Source organism: Crocodylus siamensis, chromosome 1, assembly GCF_052110815.1.
Source record: "Crocodylus siamensis isolate JL-2025a chromosome 1, ASM5211081v1, whole genome shotgun sequence".
Classification (NCBI taxonomy): Eukaryota; Metazoa; Chordata; order Crocodylia; family Crocodylidae; genus Crocodylus; species Crocodylus siamensis.
The window spans coordinates 95,511,668-95,521,715 of record NC_143395.1 but is presented as its reverse complement, the minus strand read 5'-3'; the positions used below and the strand labels follow the sequence as shown (position 1 = coordinate 95,521,715).

General features: G+C 38.9%; 1 protein-coding gene across 1 annotated transcript; it reads right to left on the bottom strand.

The window, feature by feature from the left end:
- Nucleotides 1-7,393: 7,393 nt before the first annotated feature.
- On the bottom strand, nucleotides 7,394-9,717 carry CALHM4 (calcium homeostasis modulator family member 4). Its single transcript, XM_090031434.1, has 2 exons — nucleotides 9,160-9,717; nucleotides 7,394-7,928 (listed from the first exon to the last, which is right to left on the bottom strand). Exons 1-2 carry the CDS (start codon nucleotides 9,715-9,717, stop codon nucleotides 7,512-7,514), a joined length of 975 nt encoding a protein of 324 aa, XP_089887560.1. The 3' UTR covers nucleotides 7,394-7,511.
- Between the last annotated feature and the right edge of the window lie 331 nt (nucleotides 9,718-10,048).

Here is a 10,048-nt window from a genome sequence, read left to right as displayed (position 1 = left end):
GCTACTGTGCAGTAACTTTCATTACTGTATATTTATTTAGTTCTTGATTATACAAGTACTAAATTAAATGTGAAGTAACTAGCACACATTAATGAATGTGTAGATGCACCCATTATGATGTTAAAAGCTCTTAATACAATTTGCCTGTAGAAACAAAATATTTGAGTAGGCAGAATGGCTACACCAATGTATCTTAAAAATAGTTTAAAACTGATAACCTTTACAGACAACTTCACATGAAGAAGCAGAGTATTTGTTAGACTACTTGTCAAATGAGGGTGCAAAAAACTCTGGAGTCATGCAGATGTCAAAAGACAAGCCTCTGCAATACACAAGTCTGTGTCATTGTAGTGGTGAATTTAGTTACACCTGACAAGTCAAATATAGACTATAATATCTTCAAATATACAACATACAAGTTTGCAGCATAATATTATAAATGTGTATGTCATAATTATTCTTGAATACATTTATTCAGGAATGAATGAATTCATTCAAAGATGGAGGCAGGGACAGGGGGAAGGAGGAAGAAAATTGTACACACAAACCAGGTTTGATAAAATAGCAAAACTCAAACACTTGTTTATTCATTGCTAATTTGGTTTGGCAGATGCATGAATTCTATATCAGAAACCCCAATGTAGAATTTCTTTAAAAAGTGGCTCCATTTATTAATCAAATCAAACCATTACCAGGCCAACTTACAAACTTTTATCAAACTCAATTCTATCACAAACTGATTCTACTATTAACACTATGGAAGGACGTGCATTTAATTCTGCATGAGAAGGTGCAACTTTTGGCAAGAGCTATTAGAGAATATGGACTAATGATTAGGAGTGGGATGGACAATACTGATGTTCTGCATAGAATAACTGAAGGTAAGAAGTGGCTCTCTATTATTAAGAGCAGTTAGAAAAATGTGTAATAATTGGAACTGAAAGCTATCAAAAGCATTTTTGTTGGCTATATGAGTGATGATGGGGTACATAATTGCAGAAAGCTAACAAAATATCAATATAGCCCTCCAAATTTTCTGCAAGAATTTTCATGTTCCTTGTATGCCGATGTAATCTCCATGTTCTCTTATAGCATCGTACACATAAAGAAAAACAAAAAAAATATATATATTTTTTAAATGTGGAAACCACCTCTCTCTACTTTGGTTTATTCAACTTTCAGCTGACATAAAAGAACCAAGACTTATCAAAGCAATGATATTTAGAAGGACACCATCAATTTAAAAATAAAAGCAGTACTGCATCTCTCTTACTGCCAACATTTACCACACTGAAGTTTTGTGGCAAACCACTACACTTACCTCAGTTTTAATTTTTCTTCTTCTTCCATTACTGTTTAAGAGAACAGCATGGAAACAATGAAAATGACAATAAACAAATTACTGTCAAAGGCACAAAACAAAGGAAGGTTTCCTTACTAATCTTCAATTAAGAAATCCTAGATGTATTTGGGAAAAGTGGTAAAATAGTTTAAAAAATAAATAAGTTATTTCAATTCAGTATCCCTTTAACTGAGGCTTATGAAGAGATCTGCAGACTTCAGGCTGCAGCACAATTACAAAAGTCTTACTTTTCTTATTAGTGGATTATTTGAGGCCTTCCATTAAGTAGAATTTCAGTAGTATTGATGGGGTGGAGGAGGTTGCTTAGTTACAGGTGATAGGTGTAGTAGTAAGGCACGTTTTTTGCATTTCTCAATGTGTATTTTTTACCACTAGAATCCATAGATTTCTGACTGTTGCTTATATATACACATGTAGTAATTTAAACCTGTGTACCAAACTCATGAATGAGAACACCAGTGTGAGGCCCTGCTCCCAAACAGATTTATGGCACATTTTCATAATTAAACAAAATAAATAGGAAGTCTTCTCACAAATTAAAGCACGCAGTGCCACATCCCAAAGCATGTGTAAAAATGCCCCTTGAGTATTTTAAGTTAGCTTTAAACTTCTTTGCAGGATTCAGGTTAATTTAATTTTTAAAAAGAATTCAATTTGGAACCATTTCTAAAGCTGCAGAGGCAAACTACCAAGCACAGAACAGGCAACTAGTTTTTTGGAGGCATTTAGGTGTTACTGTGCTTAGTGTTACAATGATAAATCCCTAGGGAGCCTGTTACCTATTGGGACCTCTTCTAAAAGTAAGCATTGATGCTCCCCTTACAAGTGTATGGGGAGAACCAGGTATCTAAAGATACTTGCATAAACCAGTCAATAAAGCGGAAAGCCACTTAAGATAGCCAGGCATTTCAGACAGGGTGCAGTAGTTCTCAACCTTTTTGCACTCAAGTCACCCCTCCATAACTTGTGAGTTGAGCGCCATCCAGTTTCACAAATTAACACATATATATTATAGTGCTTACCTCCTTGCAGAGGGTCCAGGCAGTGGGGGTGGGAGAAATCAGGCAGGGATAAGCCTGAGCTTGTGCTTGTATCCTCATAGTCTCACACCTTGAGGCACCTTTCAAAAGATCTTACAGCACCCTAAGATGCCACAGCACCCTGGTTGAGATTCACAGCTTTATATATACCACAGTTCCCGAACAATGCTTTTATCTGGAGAGAGAGTAGCCATTAGGACAGGGCTTTGGTAGCAGGCAGACAGCAATTCACGTTCAATCAAACACTCTTTAAACAAAAACTTTATAGGGGCTAAGCTGGTATCAGACCCCAGTCATAGGACAGAAGTTATCCTAAAGGCACAAAGGGCACATCCAGACGAGCATGCATGTGCAGTTTGCAGCACCTCAGAGCTATTCAAGACACTGCAAACCGCATGTGGTGTATGTGCAACTATTCATTGCACTGCTAATTTGCAGCACAGCTCCAAAATTTGACACCAGGAGATTGTTAAGAAAAATACTGCAAAAAAGCAGCGCATGCAGCAGCAAGGCTTGCCACTAGAAACAGAGCCCGACCATCCAGAGCCATGCTCTGGGTTTTAGAAAGACTCCAGGCAGCCAGATCAGCACTGGTGCTACCCCAGGAGGTCCCTAGGACCCTAGGTAAGGCTGCTGGGACAGCACAGGTGCTGGCCTTAGCCAGCCTACCTCACCCAGGATAATTTGGCATGCGCTGGAGCATGCTTGCAGGAGCATGCCATGGGCAACAAAGCAAAGGCACAGATCTATGTTATTTGTGCCGTGGTAAACATATGCCCCTGCATATGGGGATATGCCCAGTGAAGTAGATTTAAGAGGTCCCTTCCAGTCTCATGCAACTCTAACACAAGTCTCATCTTCATACTAGTTAGGAGTTTAGGGGCAAAATACCCATGTCAGGAGGTTGTTCCAGTACTTTGCTCTTCTGTGATAATTAGAAAATGGTATTTAGAGGTTTGCTTTTAGTAAAGTAGATATGCATTGGCTTGTAGGTAAAGTAGATATGCATTAGAATAATGGTCCAGAGCAACAGCAAGGGTTAATTGATTTCTAAAAGCCTGGTTGTCTCAGTTTCAAATTCTTCAAGGCAGACAGGGATAGACGCACAGGCTGGGAAATTGTAGGCATGCCCCACACTGTTCCATAACAACATGAGATAAGGTGGCTCCAACTCTCAGTGCCCAAGCACAGAGCCCTTGAGATTTCCAGTTCTGGGGAACAGACCATATTAGAAGACGACCAGGAAAGCCCAAATTAGGATGTGTGCATGTGATGGGCTTGTGAAATAAAGGAATATGCTGACAGAAGAGAAGTGGACAGTATGACAACTACAGAAAGACCAGTCAACAGTGCCCCCATGGATGAAGAGTCATCAGAATGGAGAAAGGATACAAAAGAAGGGATTTCAGAGTCATAAAGGGTCCCCGAGAGGGGAATGTAAGGCTCCATGGACTGAGGGCATACCACCAGCCCGTCTCATCCACCCCATGGGAAGCAGGAAGGGGGAGAGGAGGGGCTCAGCCCCTGACTGAGGACACCTGACATTCAAGAGAGAACCTCCAAGTGAAGCTCATGTCCTGGCCAGACATACCTTGACTCTGATGACAGCCCTAGGACTGGTAGATATAGAATTAGTTGTATTATTCTTACCTGCTATCACTTTGTATAAAAAAATTTGCATGTTATCAAATGGAGAGGTCGTGGTCAATCTGAGGGTTTGGGTCTGCCTGGATGGAACAAGGTATCTGGGTCATAAATCTAGTGCCAAATTCTGATGGTTGGAAGGCACAACTCCCACCCCGTCCCCAATCTTCCAATTTAAAAAATGTATTTACAGCCAGGTTATACTTAGTTGTCCTTGTGCTAAAATTTCCTCTTAAATAATTCTTCTTTCTCCTTAGAGTTTACTCTCCAATGTTTTTACAAACAGCAAATCTTATCCTTTATCAGCTGATGTTCTGCCTAGGCAAGGCTGCAATTATGGGGAGACGAAGGGAGGAAAATACTGAACCATCACACAAAATGTTACAGAAATCTGAATGCTAGTCTCAGAGCCATCCTAGAACACTTTCCCCATAGCATGCCAAATAGGCCTTCACCCTTAAATTGGTCCAAAATAAGGTAGCATTCAGATTTAATTAATCATTTATACCCCCACCCTATGAGAATGGATAATTATTTAAATGAAGCACTGTCATTAAACTACTTTTAAATACAAAAAGGACTACCCTCTGTTGTCATGAACATTGTTAGGAACATCATGAACAGGCATTTCACCAAAATGTGATCTGGGGGTTGCTTATTATCATTCCAACTGAACATACTATATTTTCCTTAAAAAGTAGTATTTTGAGGAAACATGTTTCACAGTTGATTACCCAAAATAATGCATGATTTGGAGCGGACAGGGGTCTTATTGCCAGATAGCAGCTCCTATCAAATTGAGCCAGAACTTTTCAGGGAAGAAAAGGGGGTGAGGTGAGGAGAGACTGTGATTCGAGCAGAGGATTTGCCACACACAAAACCAATTCTCCTTGGGAGATAAACTCATGTCTGTGATGAGCTGAGCCAAGGCCGAAGTATAGAGCGTCAGCTGCGAATTACCTGGTTTAAGGCAAACCATGATTAAAATTTTAGAATTGAGGGGGAACAAAGTCAGAGATGAGCTGGTATACATGGAGTGGTTTTAGAATAAGCCATTTTGCTAGGATTAGGGTCAGCACCGCCAGCCCTGCCTGTTTTTACCAGCCATTAGCAATAGCTGCTTTTAGAATAGAAGTAAAATAGACTATTTGAGCTCCAAAGTGATCAAGCTAGAAGCATAAATTGATTTTGGAGGAGATGACTCAGGGTTCAGACAACATGGTTATTTCACTCAGTGCCAACTTATTGATTTCCTATAGTCACAAATTCTTTTGAAAGCTATGCCTCATTCTGTGCTAGTCTTAATATACTTAGAGAGACAAACTACAATATTTCAAACCAGCTAATTTCTTTTTTTGCTAGCTATGGCATGCTGTCTTGAGATACAAGCCTCTAGGTTTTACATCACAAGCTACACAATATCCTTTATACAGTAGTCATTATTATTTATAAGCAAATTCCCAATCCCAGAAATATCAAGTTGCATTGAAAGCAAATCTTCAAAAAGGTTTTTTCTTTATGTTTAGGAGGGAAGAGTGCTTTCAGGATGGCAGTTTGATTTAGGGTACGTAAACATCAAATTTTAAGATGCAAGTATCATGAATTTAAAGTGATATATATATTGAATTAAAACCATCACATCCAAGGCTTTCTTTTAAGCACTTAAGTTTATCATTTTAAAATAAGATGCATGGGAGAAATGAAGTTGAAACCCATCAGCTTTTATTGTCCAAGCTCATTTAAAATGGAAAAACAAAGAATTGCGCTTTAAAAGTTAAAACACAAAAGTTTAAACAAGTCTCTTCTAGATTGGTCAAGGTAACTTTTCCTAATATAGTGTGGGACACTGATTTGCAAATTCATTGAAATTGATACATGCGTTTATACTACTAAATTCTTGGAAATGGAAAAAATAAAAAACTAAAAGAAACACACCTCTTCATCCATATTTGAGAAGTGTTATCAGCTGCTTTCTTTTTAATTACATTTGATGCACAAAATTCTTATTGCACAGCCACCTCCTTTTGGTTACTTACAGAATAAAAGCAAACAAGCCTCCCCCTCAACCAGGCACGCTCCATTTTCCTCCTAAAGCACGTCTCTTACTTACCAATGCAGCGCTAACTCCCCACCCTAAGCAGTAGCAGTGCACAGGATGCCACTGGTTGTGAAGCACCAATGACATTAGCAGTTATTTTTGTAATCCTCCCCCACCAAGTCAGCACCAGGGCCTGCTGTGCAGGTCACCCCTGTCCTCCCTCAGTTATACTTCTGCTATGTGCTAAGAGCAAGCTAACTTTCAAAAGGAACTAGTCCTTCAAGATAAGAATTTACAGATATGTTAATACAAAGTGGTTGGTGAACAATTCATAACAAAGCTTACTACACATTAAGCTACCCCATCTATAACAAATTCTGTGCATCAACAAGTAGCATCCTTCTTTCATTGCATCCAGTAGGAGTGAATGGTATGACATCGAAGACAAATTTCAAGTAAATCGGTCCCTTTTTTGTTTTTATTAGTACAAAGTCACCAGGGAAACAACGCAAAACCAACCGTCACAGAAAGGGGGAAGAGAAGAACATACATAAAAATACAGTATTTAGAAAAAGTTTCTCCTTATTTCATTATTCAGTGAGTTAACACATGTGCAGGTGAGAAGCATAGAAGTGTGCATAAAAGGAGAAGGCTGAACTTTTCATTTTTGGTCAGAGACAACACTTTAATTCAGATGTAAAGTGTTAATGCACTGGGTTAGTAAAGTATATAGCCCCTCTCCTATTCATTCCAGTTTTAGCAGACACCATTTAGTATAAATGAAAAACAAGTCTTTAGTCAGTAGTATAAGATTTCAGTCTGTGACCAAGAAGCTTTTCCGTAAAAGTCTCCAGTAACAATATCCATAGCTGTACATTATTATACATTTAAGCCAATGTTAAGTACTTAACATTGTGTTGTATTTTATGAATGACATGCAATGTAGACGAGGAAAGAATATTTGCCATTGAGTTACTGGTATAGGACAGTTAGCGAGCTCTCTCCTTTTTTTATGAGAGGAAGGAGAACAGATCGATACGGTGTAGTTAGTCATCACTAGTATGACAATAGATCAGGGTTAAGAGTAAATAAAAAAAAATATATATATAGTGAGAAAGTTGTGAAATATACTGCTTTTCAGTTTGCATTTTCCACTGCCCGCCCTTGGCTTCTCTTACAGTATTAGGAGTGAGATCACAGAAGCCTTTCAAATCCCAAGTCTATAGCATCATGTCCCATCACAAGGATGTCCTCAAGAGGGACAATAGATGAAGGAGCACTCTTAAAAGGAGATCATGTAGTCAAGATTCAGCACTGAATGCACCTGCATGTGCTACTGTAAAGAACAAGATGAGGAAACTAGGAACTCCCCTGCTTTGAGATGACCTGGAGTTCATGTAAGATTAAAAAGACATTCACATTTTCTTTAAGTTGGTGGTGGAGGCTCAGAGTTCTTAGAGCTAGATTCTTCAATCTTAAAATATTTTCCATTTGTGGAGCTGTTGACTGCCCAGTCATGAAGGAGGCTGTAGTCATAATGTTCTTCATCTACGATTCTTAGAACAGCAACACCTGAAATGGATCGCCAGTCTTTACAGGAAGGGATACGGATTTCCTTCAAATCCTTGCTCCCTGGGACCAAGCCAAAGAACTTCTTGATGTGTTGTGTGGCATAGAGCCTTGAGTGCAGGTCTGCTGCTTCTTCAAAGAGTTTTTGCTCATTACGGACGTAACTAGCCCAGTACTTGAGGTGCAAGAAGCTGAGTGGAGAGAGACATCTTGCCAGACAATAGGACAGGAAGACAGTAATGGCTACCCCTGCAATCAGGAACCAGCCAGCCACCTGAGAAAGAGAAGTTTGATAGTAACTAGTGAAGCAAGGGTGTCTTATCAACCCCTTGACTCTGAATGGAGATTTTCTGAAGCTAAAATTACTCAGGGACACATTCTGTTAGATAAGGGCTAGATCCAAAAGATGTGGATGCTTCAATACTTGACTAAAAGCGCCTGGTCCTTAGAGTGGAATCTATGGACATTATACTAAACAGTAACCGGGGGGGGGGGGGCAGAAATACTGTAATGACACAGTAATTATTCAAGTCGGTCTCATTTTTCTCAGAGTAGCTAACTAAGTTTTTCAGTCATGTTTCTTCCACCAGGGCTTAGTCCTGGAACGTGCGAAGGATGTAAACTCAAACCAAGAAAGCATTAAGCATGTGCATAGTCCCACTGAAGTAAATAAAGTCCCTCGCCTATTTAAACCACATACTTACTATGGTGTTTTGCTGGATATCAGCACCTCACAGGACTGAATCTAGCCTTCAGCAAGAAGCTTGCTTAACAAATTGCCTTAAGTTGTGAATGATGGGGTCAAAGAAACAGTTTTGCAGCCATTTTTCTTTAGGGTTCCAATAAATAACAGAGGATTTGGAACATCCTCCCTGTTTTTCAAGCAGTTAAAATTTTCATTTGACGAGGAAGAAAAAGTAGAAGACTGTGGAGAACTGTGACAGAACGCCCATCGAGCATGACACAGCATTATCAAAAGTTCCATATTTAAGATGGTGCCAACATATTTATAAGACTAACATCTTTAAAAGTCTTGTTGCCAGTATGCACCATGCTCTTTGTTTTGACCATCTCAATTGTCTTTTGCAAGCACTGAACTTTATATTATTCCCCATAAGTTGGGTAGCAATCATCCCCATTTTGCAGATAAGAAAATGGAGATGAGAGAGGGGGAAAATGGTGCGGGGTGAGAAATGATAATTTTCTGCATCAGAAATGGTATCTAAGTGCTTTATATGACAAAGGGCACTATGAGGTTCAAACATTCTATCTAGCTTATATTTTGAGACCGCTCTAAGCAAGTAAGGCCTACAAAACAGATCAATTCATACAATAAATGCTTTGTTCTATCACAAAGAATTAGATATCCTCATACACCTAAAAACCTAACTGTAAATTCAATTACTATATTTTTTCCTAGTATTTCATCTATTAAATAAAATTTAATCTGCACCATTGAAACTGTCATGTACAACTATAATGACAAAAGAATGTTGGTTGCTCACCTGCGACTGGTACTTAAGAAGAAGAATTGCTTCATCTTTTGCCCGGCTCAGCTCTGTAGGAACTAAGTGGCTACATGGAAAAGCAGCCAGGATCTTCTTGTGTTCCTTAGTAGTGATATTCATGAAAGCTTTGTAATGATTCACTGAGACAAACTCACTCATTGCACAAACATAATAGGACCCATTCAGCAGGGTGACTGCTAGCCATGTTACTGGAGCAACTAGTGCTCTCCCGGTGACATTACAGAGGACAAGACAGATAAGCTTGCATTGCAATAAGCTGTTACGCGCACTCAGTTCTTGAAAGGAAGAGCGTTTGCCTGTAACTAGCCTCCAAGTCTGATTATTCAGCGCATATCCAACAATCAGAAGAATCAGTGCAGGGGCTCCTAGGAAAGCTAAACCATAAATGAGATTCTGCCCAACATGACAGGGGCAGCTAAATGTAAAAAAGGAAAAGAGTTGCTGCCCACCAATTGTCAAGATAGCAATGACTGCATTTGCAACAATCACTTCTTTCCCTTTCAGAAAGGTTAATACATAGGTAAGATAACTCATTTTAGTTCTCATTCATTACCAACTCTTTCTAGCTTCTGTCTTAATACAATACTAGTATGTGGCTAGATTTAATTAGCATCACTTTCTGCAATGTAGAAGACCCCAGCAAACAGTAAAAAAAAATTCAAAACAAATAAACAAAATACCCTCTACTTTATCTAAACTATTCCTCTCTCTCTAAAGCAAATTCTGATTTTACTCCACAAAAGCAAGCTGGCTGCTTAGTATCTTATTGTATCTGTTCACAGATACCCAATCATGTGTTTTAACTAACTCATCAAATAAACTCACTTGTCCTGGAACAAATATTTAGCTTTTAAACAATTACTAA